The 10,730-nt window shown below is 38.8% G+C and overlaps 1 protein-coding gene across 1 annotated transcript; it reads right to left on the bottom strand.

Moving 5' to 3' along the window:
• Nucleotides 1–3,136: 3,136 nt before the first annotated feature.
• LOC123732972 (zinc finger protein 391-like) lies at nt 3,137–7,975 on the bottom strand. Its single transcript, XM_045712314.1, has 2 exons — nt 7,405–7,975; nt 3,137–4,367 (listed from the first exon to the last, which is right to left on the bottom strand). The coding sequence occupies exons 1-2, from the start codon at nt 7,742–7,744 to the stop codon at nt 3,481–3,483; spliced, it is 1,227 nt and encodes a 408-aa protein (XP_045568270.1). The 5' UTR covers nt 7,745–7,975; the 3' UTR covers nt 3,137–3,480.
• Between the last annotated feature and the right edge of the window lie 2,755 nt (nt 7,976–10,730).

Below are 10,730 nucleotides of genomic sequence, written 5' to 3'. Positions count from 1 at the left end.
CTGAAGAAGCGTTCCGTCCACTAGATTATACGTCACACTAGAAACATCGCCTGAAAGACACATATCGCCATCTGCTGTCTGGAGGGAGGAAACGCAGTTGAGGAGGGAAAACTATTTTTATTCTTCATTGAATTATAATATTATAAAGCAGTTTAGGGAAACGTTTTGTTCTCTCCATTAAATATGAATATTATATCAACACGTACAAAGAGCAACAAGTGTTGTTTGATTAGTTCAGATTTTTTATGAGAATTTAAAACAAACTCTACATCTACTCCACATCTGTATTTCTGATTCAGTGAAATAACTAGATATCAAAATAAGCACCTAGTTATTGGTACCCTTGATAATGATGAGCAAAAATTACTGTATGAAATAAATAAATAAACTTTACCCACTACCAGGATATTTTAGCCCAAAACCTGGTTACCTCTCTGCTAGGAGGCTGAGACTTGGCCATAAGTGGATCTTCCAGCAAGACACATCAACATCCACAAAGAAATGGTTATTTGGGCACAAAATCAACATTTTCAATGGCCATCTCAGTCTTCGGACTTGAACTCCATTGAAAACCTGTGGTTTGAATTGAACAGGGCAGTCCATAAGACAGACTAAATAAATCAAGGACCTGGAGAGATTCTGTATGGAGGAAGGGTCTAAGATCCCACCCAATGTGTTCTCTAATCTCATTAAACATTTCAGTGTCATTATCCTCCCAAGGGGAGGGTGCTGGAGTATTGAAAACATGGGAGGCAATAATTCAGACCCCAACCTTTTGAGAATTACATTTTAAACTAAATCTCTTTCTCTGAGCAATTGTATTAGTATAAAATAATATAATTTCCTTTTTTTGTGTTGGTGTAACAATACATCATGTAGATGTATATAATGAACAGACTAGGTCTATACTGCTCCTACATGGTGTAACAATACATCATGTAGATGTATATAATGAACAGACTAGGTCTATACTGCTCCTACATGGTGTAACAATACATCATGTAGATGTATATAATGAACAGACTAGGTCTATACTGCTCCTACATGGTGTAACAATACATCATGTAGATGTATATAATGAACAGACTAGGTCTATACTGCTCCTACATGGTGTAACAATACATCATGTAGATGTATATAATGAACAGACTAGGTCTATACTGCTCCTACATGGTGTAACAATACATCATGTAGATATATATAATGAACAGACTAGGTCTATACTGCTCCTACATGGTGTAACAATACATAATGTAGAAGTATATAATGAACAGACTAGGTTCTATCCTATTCTACTGTATCTGTCTATGTATTACTCATCTCATATGTATATACTGTATTCTATCCTATTCTACTGTATCTCTCTATGCATTACTCATCTCATATGTATATACTGTATTCTATCCTATTCTACTGTATCTTAGTCTATGTATTACTCATCTCATATGTATATACTGTATTCTATACTATTCTACTGTATCTTAGTCTATGTATTACTCATCTCATATGTATATACTGTCTTCTATACTATTCTACTGTATCTGTCTATGTATTACTCATCTCATATGTATATACTGTATTCTATACTATTCTACTGTATTTTAGTCTATGCCACTCTGACATTGCTCGTCCAAATATTTATATATTCTTAATTCCATTCCTTTACTTTAGATGTGTGTATTTGTTGTGAAGTTGTTACATATTATTGCACTGTTGTCCTTGAGTGGTCCAGCCAGAGCCCGGACTTGAACCCGATCAAACATCTCTGGAGAGACCTGAAAATAGTTGTGCAGCGATGCTCCCCATCCAACCTGACAGAGCTTGAGAGGATCTGCAGAGAAGAATGGAAGAAACTACCCAAATACAGGTGTGCCAAGCTTCTAGTGTCATACCCAAGAAGACTCAAGGCTGTAATCGCTGCCAAAGGTGTTTCAACAAAGTACTGAGTTAAGGGTCTGAACACTTATGTAAATGTAGGATTGGGCCGTTGTCATCAAACTTCCATGATTAGTAAGAATTAGGGTAGATTTATAGGACTATTGTTTTTATGATTCATACATACTTTCCTAACCCTAAAATGTACCTAAATAATCTACAAGATCAGAGTATTTTTAAATCTACCAGTTGGTGTTGAAACAGAGACGAATGATGACTTTCTTGAATTGATCCCTAGTTTCTGACTCCGTGTATTCTATTGAGTCCGTCAACAAAATGAGAATGAAAAGGTATTTAAAGGCACAACATTCTAATTAAAGGTATTACCGTATTTAAAAGAATGGCTTAAGATGAAATGTACTCTAAACCCTATTGAATGAAAACTCCATGACAAAATCTGTTGGCCAACAACTGTGAGGGTTTTCAGCCAGGTATCAACACATGCAGAGTGTGAGTAAGCAAGACATACATTCCTAAATGGGGATCGGCCCCAGTCTCCTGGTAAAACACCAGAACCCTCCCCCTACAGCATTTATGTTCATTTTGAGAAAGTAGCACTACAGTCTCCGGGTAAAAAACTACTTTTGGGTAAAAAGACGCGACACCTGTCTATGAATTTGAGAGGTTACATTGATGCTCCAGATACTCAACTAGTCTAAAGCAGACCAGTTTTATTGCTTCTTTAATCATAACAGTTTTCAGCTGTGCTAACATAATTGCAAAAGGGTTTTCTAATGATCAATTAGCCTTTTAAAATGATAAACTTGGATTAACTAACACAACGTGCCATAGGAACACAGGAGAGATGGTTGCTGATAATGGGCCTCTGTACGCCTATGTAGATATTCCATTAATAATCATCTGTTTCCAGCTACAATAGTCATTTACAACATTAACAATGTCTACACTGTATTTCAGATCAATTTGATGTTATTTTAATGGACAAAAAATGGCTTTCTTTTTAAAAACAAGGTTATTTCTAAGTGACCCCAAACTGTTGAACGGTAGTGTACATCTACATCCTCCCATGTTGCTGAACCACTGATCAATAACTCCCTATTACAGGAAAAAACACTATTTCCATTGGTTGTTAGTACTGTACTGACCTCTCGTCCTCTGTCTCTCTCGTACTCTGCCTTGTGTATTTATCTTCAAAATATTCTTATAGTCCCAACATAGAACCAAATAGACTTCCCAAAAATAATATGGCATTTACTTTATTTCACATTTATTTAATCAGATATGTCAATTGAGAACCAATACGCATTTACAATGACAATCTGAATGAAGAAATACTAATATCAATCTATTTAATAATTAACATGTTTGAAATATCCCAATGATATAGTGAACAACATTTAGGGGTTTACACTTGCATTCAATCAATCTTAAGTTCATAATCAAACATTTTTTTTTTACTCTTTTAATCCGATTTTCGACATGATCATGTCTTGAGCTGGAAAAAACATGTAGACCTATTTTTCAGTATGATTTCATTCATACAATATTATTTAATGTAGAATGAACAAAAACACAATTTCTCAATCAAAAACATAAGTCAGAACACAGCCTCTCTATTCTCTCATGTGATTTCAGGTCCTCTGACTGGGAAAATGTCTTTCCACAATGAGAGCAGTGGTATGTCTTCTCCTCCTGTCTATTAGTATGTTGGAAAGGCTTTTCTCCTGTGTGTGTTCTCTCATGCTTTTTCAAGCTCCCTAACCGGGTAAAACTCTTTTCACATCGGGAACATTTGTAAGGCTTTTCTCCTGAGTGTATTCTCTCATGCGCTTTCAGGCTCCCTCGATGGGTAAAACTATTTTCACAATTGGAACAGTGGTAAGGCTTTTCTCCTGTGTGTATTCTCTCATGCTCCTTCAGGCTTGCATACCACCTAAAATTCCTTCCACAGTGGGAACAGTGATAAGGCTTCTCTCCAGTGTGTCCCCTCTCATGTGTTTTCAGGCTCCCTAACTGAGTAAAACTCTTTACACAGTGGGAACAGTGGTACGGCTTCTCTCCAGAGTGTCTTCTCATATGTATTTTCAGGTTCCCTAACCCAGTAAATATCTTTCCACACTGAGAGCAGTGGTAGGTCTTCCTATCTTCTGTGTGTATTTCTTCATGTTGTTTCAGGTACCGTAACTGGGTAAACCTCTTTCCACACTGGGAACATTGGAAACTCTTTTCTCTTGTGTGTGTCCTCTCATGCTCTTTTAGGTTCCCTAACTTGGTAAAACTCTTTCCACAGTGGGAGCATTCGTAAGGGTTTTCTCCTGTATGCGTTCTCTCATGTACTTTCAGGTTCCTTAACCACTTAAAACTCTTTCCACACTGGAAACAGTGGTGTTGTCTCGCTGGTTTGGGCGTCTCTGGGTCTGGTTCCCCTGAAGGAGTCTCCCCGCTGTCAGAGTGAGAGTCTGGTCCCTCTCCTACCAAAGACAGAGTATTTAGTTAAATATTAAACAGAGAACTGAATTAAACCTCCATAAAATAAAACTGTCTTCCTGTGAGGCTAGATTCCTCAAAAACCTGAAGTCAGTTTTCAGAACATTACATAATTTAATAAAAAACTTGGTGGCCGCCCTAATAATAATAATAATGTAGAACATAAAATCTAATCTTTCTCTCATGTTTATAGGCTGAGCAGAGCTCTACAATAGGGAAAGGGGGATACCTAGTCAACTGAATGGATTCAACTGAAATGTGTGTCCCGTATTTAACCCAACCCCTCTGAATCAGAGATGTGTGGGGGCTGCCTTAATAGACAGCCACGTCATCGGCAGCCAGGGAACAGTGGGTTAACTTCCTTGCTCAGGGGCAGAATGACAGCGTTTTTACCTTGTCAGCTCGGGGATTTGATCCAGCAACCTTTCGGTTACTGGCTCCTACCTGCCAGGCTACATAATGTCGTATTTTAGGCTGAGCAGAGCTCTATAATAATAGATAATGTCAAGTTTATAGGCTGAGCAGAGCTCTATAATAATAGATAATGTCATGTTTATAGGCTGAGCAGAGCTGTATAATAATAGATAATGTCAAGTTTATAGGCTGAGCAGAGCTCTATAATAATAATTAATGTCATGTTTATAGGCTGATCAGAGCTCTATAATAATAGATAATGTCATGTTTATAGGCTGATCAGAGCTCTATAATAATAGATAATGTCATGTTTATAGGCTGATCAGAGCTCTATAATAATAGATCATGTTTATAGGCTGAGCAGAGCTCTATAATAATAGATAATGTCATGTTTATAGGCTGATCAGAGCTCTATAATAATAGATAATGTCATGTTTATAGGCTGATCAGAGCTCTATAATAATAGATAATGTCATGTTTATAGGCTGATCAGAGCTCTATAATAATAGATCATGTTTATAGGCTGAGCAGAGCTCTATAATAATAGATAATGTCATGTTTATAGGCTGATCAGAGCTCTATAATAATAGATAATGTCATGTTTATAGGCTGAACAGAGCTCTATAATAATAGATAATGTCATGTTTATAGGCTGAACAGAGCTCTATAATAATAGATAATGTCATGTTATAGGCTGAACAGAGCTCTATAATAATAGATAATGTCATGTTATAGGCTGAACAGAGCTCTATAATAATAGATAATGTCATGTTTATAGGCTGATCAGAGCTCTTTAATAATAGATAATGTCATGTGTATAGGCTGATCAGAGCTCTATAATAATAGATAATGTCATGTTATAGGCTGATCAGAGCTCTATAATAATAGATAATGTCATGTTATAGGCTGAGCAGAGCTCTATAATAATAGATAATGTCATGTTATAGGCTGATCAGAGCTCTATAATAATAGATCATGTCATGTTATAGGCTGATCAGAGCTCTATAATAATAGATAATGTCATGTTTATAGGCTGAGCAGAGCTCTATAATAATAGATCATGTTTATAGGCTGATCAGAGCTCTATAATAATAGATAATGTCATGTTTATAGGCTGATCAGAGCTCTATAATAATAGATAATGTCATGTTATAGGCTGATCAGAGCTCTATAATAATAGATAATGTCATGTTATAGGCTGATCAGAGCTCTATAATAATAGATAATGTCATGTTTATAGGCTGATCAGAGCTCTATAATAATAGATAATGTTTATAGGCTGAACAGAGCTCTATAATAATAGATAATGTCATGTTTATAGGCTGATCAGAGCTCTATAATAATAGATAATGTCATGTTATAGGCTGAACAGAGCTCTATAATAATAGATAATGTCATGTTATAGGCTGATCAGAGCTCTATAATAATAGATAATGTCATGTTTATAGGCTGATCAGAGCTCTATAATAATAGATAATGTCATGTTATAGGCTGATCTGAGCTCTATAATAATAGATAATGTCATGTTATAGGCTGATCAGAGCTCTATAATAATAGATAATGTCATGTTTATAGGCTGATCAGAGCTCTATAATAATAGATAATGTCATGTTTATAGGCTGAACAGAGCTCTATAATAATAGATAATGTCATGTTATAGGCTGAGCAGAGCTCTATAATAATAGATAATGTCATGTTATAGGCTGTATTTGATCCAATGTAAATAACATTTTGTTGGTGTCCCACTTCATCTCTAAAGTAATAATTACCATACTTTCTAAATGATAATTCTTTAGTTCAGCCTTTCCTTGAAATGGCTATTTTATTTTATGTTTTTTTTTGTAGACTTACAAACGTTTGCTAATATGTTCAGTCTCCCCAAAACGCTTGTCCTTTTGCTAATATGTTCAGTCTCCCCATAACACATGTCCATTTCATGTCAATAATGCATCTTATTTTATGTATTTCTCCAACATTATTTAGAAATCTGCTTTTTGTTGGTATACACACTCCTCACACGGCCTACAATAGACACACATCAAAAATTTCATTTATAACATGTTTGCCATTCTGTGAGACAATTAAGTTGTTATTTTGTGGTGGGAGGGACTCTGATGGTATACACATGTTACAGTTAAGTAATAAGGCCAGAGGAAGTGTGGTATATGGCCAATATAGCATGGTTAAAGACTGTCCTTATGTACAACACAGCACAACGTGCCTGGATACAGCCCTTAGCCGTTGTATATTGGCCATCTATCACTGAGGTGTCTTATTGCTATTATAAACTGGTTACCTAGCCGTGGTATATTGGCCATATATCACAAACCAGAGGTGGCTTATTGCTATTATAAACTGGTTACCAACGTAATCAGAACAGTAAAAATACATGTTGTCATACCCATGGTATACGGCCTGATATACCACGGCTGTCAGCCAATCAGCATTCAGGGATTTAAAATGTAGCTTCAACATTATATTATAACATAAATTCCTATAGTACAGAACAACATTTTCAAGTATAGAATTTCAGTAGCATGCTGCTTTAAAACAACACATTCGTTCAAAACCTTTGCAGTTAGAGCCCGTTTATAAGACAGTACTTACTGGTGGTAATCAGATCTCCTGACTCCTCTGTCAATATGACAGTTCTCTCTCCCTGTTTCCCCTCCTTCACTTCAAAAACTACATCCTCCTCTTTCACCTCTTCCTCTTCTTTTACTGTAACATCCTCCTCCTCTTTCACTCTGAACGCATCTTCTTCTTTCACTGAAACGTCTTTCTCTTCTTCTTTCACTGTAACAGCCTCACCCTCTACTTCTTGTTTTACTGTGACATCCTCCTCTTCCTTCTCCTCTTTCACGACAATGTTCAGCCCCAGAGCTTCTTTCTCCGTCCAGCAGACCTCCTCTTCTTTAACAGGAGGGGAGTAGTTTAGGGAGCTCATGTTCGGGGATGTTAGCTAGCTAGCTAGTTAGCATGAGCGACTAGTTTAGTGCTAGGCTAATTTATCAAGCCAGCTAGTTGACTAACAATGTACCTATAACATTTAAATGGGGGCAATTAACTAGATGTCAGAAGTATATTTAAAAAACAGAGGCAAATATGCACAGAAACAGTCTAAATGTTTCGGCTGTTGGCTACCGAGGTGGCTGACTAGATGTTGTTGAAGAAGTGTTCCGTCCACTAGATTTTACGTCACGCTGCAGCGTCGCCTGAAAGACGCACATCGCCGTCTGCTGACTGGAGGGAAACGCAGTTGTTGTTGCACACAAATGTATTTTTCATTCCTTTCATTAAATAATAATATTATATTGAGACGTTCAAAAAGAGCAGTGCATATTTTGAGTGAGAATTTAAAACATACTGTGCTTCACATCTGTATTTAAGGCAGTTTCATATTCATTCATTTAAAGAAACCCACTGGTCACACTGGTTGAATTATCTGTCAAACTAGGAACTCCGCAGCCTAGTTGAACAGTGATCTATGTTCTATGAACGCTGCTGGGAGCAAACTGGAGAGTAGCTAGAGGAAAACAAACCTAACTGCATGTCCAGGCCCTGGTATATCACCAGACTGTACAAACCTAACTACATCCCCAGTCCCTGGTATATCACCAGACTGTACAAACCTAACTGCATGTCCAGGCCCTGGTATATCATCAGACTGTACAAACCTAACGGCATCCCCAGTCCCTGGTATATCATCAGACTGTACAAACCTAACTGCATCCCCAGTCCCTGTTATATCATCAGACTGTACAAACCTAACTGCATCCCCAGTCCCTGGTATATCACCAGACTGTACAAACCTAACTACATCCCCAGTCCCTGATATATCACCAGACTGTACAAACCTTACTGCATCCCCAGTCCCTGGTATATCATCAGACTGTATACAAACCTAACTGCATCCCCAGTCCCTGGTATATCATCAGACTGTACAAACCTTACTGCATCCCCAGTCCCTGGTATATCATCAGACTGTACAAACCTAACTACATCCCCAGTCCCTGATATATCACCAGACTGTACAAACCTTACTGCATCCCCAGTCCCTGGTATATCATCAGACTGTATACAAACCTAACTGCATCCCCAGTCCCTGGTATATCATCAGACTGTACAAACCTAACTACATCCCCAGTCCCTGGTATATCACCAGACTGTACAAACCTAACGGCATCCCCAGTCCCTGGTATATCATCAGACTGTACAAACCTAACTACATCCCCAGTCCCTGGTATATCACCAGACTGTATACAAACCTAACTGCATCCCCAGTCCCTGGTATATCACCAGACTGTACAAACCTAACTGCATCCCCAGTCCCTGGTATATCACCAGACTGTATACAAACCTAACTGCATCCCCAGTCCCTGGTATATCAACAGACTATACAAACCTAACTGCATCCCCAGTCCCTGGTATATCATCAGACTGTACAAACCTAACTACATCCCCAGTCCCTGGTATATCACCAGACTGTACAAACCTAACTGCATCCCCAGTCCCTGGTATATCATCAGACTGTACAAACCTAACTACATCCCCAGTCCCTGGTATATCACCAGACTATACAAACCTAACTGCATCCCCAGTCCCTGGTATATCATCAGACTGTACAAACCTAACTACATCCCCAGTCCCTGGTATATCACCAGACTGCATACAAACCTAACTGCATCCCCAGTCCCTGGTATATCACCAGACTGTATACAAACCTAACTGCATCCCCAGTACCTGGTATATCACCAGACTGTATAAAAACCTAACTGCATCCCCAGTCCCTGGTATATCACCAGACTGTACAAACCTAACTACATCCCCAGTCCCTGGTATATCACCAGACTATACAAACCTAACTGCATCCCCAGTCCCTGGTATATCATCAGACTGTACAAACCTAACTGCATCCCCAGTCCCTGGTATATCACCAGACTGCATACAAACCTAACTGCATCCCCAGTCCCTGGTATATCACCAGACTGTATACAAACCTAACTGCATCCCCAGTACCTGGCATATCATCAGACTATACAAACCTAACTGCATCCCCAGTCCCTGGTATATCACCAGACTGTATACAAACCTAACTACATCCCCAGTCCCTGGTATATCATCAGACTGTATACAAACCTAACTGCATCCCCAGTCCCTGGTATATCATCAGACTGCATACAAACCTAACTGCATCCCCAGTCCCTGGTATATCATCAGACTGCATACAAACCTAACTGCATCCCCAGTCCCTGGTATATCATCAGACTGCATACAAACCTAACTACATCCCCAGTCCCTGGTATATCATCAGACTGTATACAAACCTAACTACATCCCCAGTCCCTGGTATATCATCAGACTGTATACAAACCTAACTACATCCCCAGTCCCTGGTATATCATCAGACTGTATACAAACCTAACTGCATCCCCAGTCCCTGGTATATCATCAGACTGTACAAACCTAACTACATCCCCAGTCCCTGATATATCACCAGACTGTACAAACCTTACTGCATCCCCAGTCCCTGGTATATCATCAGACTGTATACAAACCTAACTGCATCCCCAGTCCCTGGTATATCATCAGACTGTACAAACCTTACTGCATCCCCAGTCCCTGGTATATCATCAGACTGTATACAAACCTAACTACATCCCCAGTCCCTGGTATATCACCAGACTGTACAAACCTAACTACATCCCCAGTCCCTGGTATATCATCAGACTGCTGTGACCCTCCCACTCTGTCTGCTGAATTCTTTCTCTTTGCTCTTGTTTTCCTTATTAGGATGCCGGTGGGCGGAGCTGGGAGGGTCGTCAGTGAAATGGGACACACCTGGGCTGGGGGGGGCGCTGGATAAATGCACCTCTTCCCCGTTCATTGAGGAGACTCTCTCCATGCAGACACAGACAGATTTTGGGTGTCTG

This window comes from Salmo salar, unplaced genomic scaffold (genome assembly GCF_905237065.1).
Source record: "Salmo salar unplaced genomic scaffold, Ssal_v3.1, whole genome shotgun sequence".
Classification (NCBI taxonomy): domain Eukaryota; kingdom Metazoa; phylum Chordata; class Actinopteri; order Salmoniformes; family Salmonidae; genus Salmo; species Salmo salar.
The sequence above is the reverse complement of the archived record's forward strand: the minus strand, read 5'-3'. Positions and strand labels throughout refer to the sequence as shown.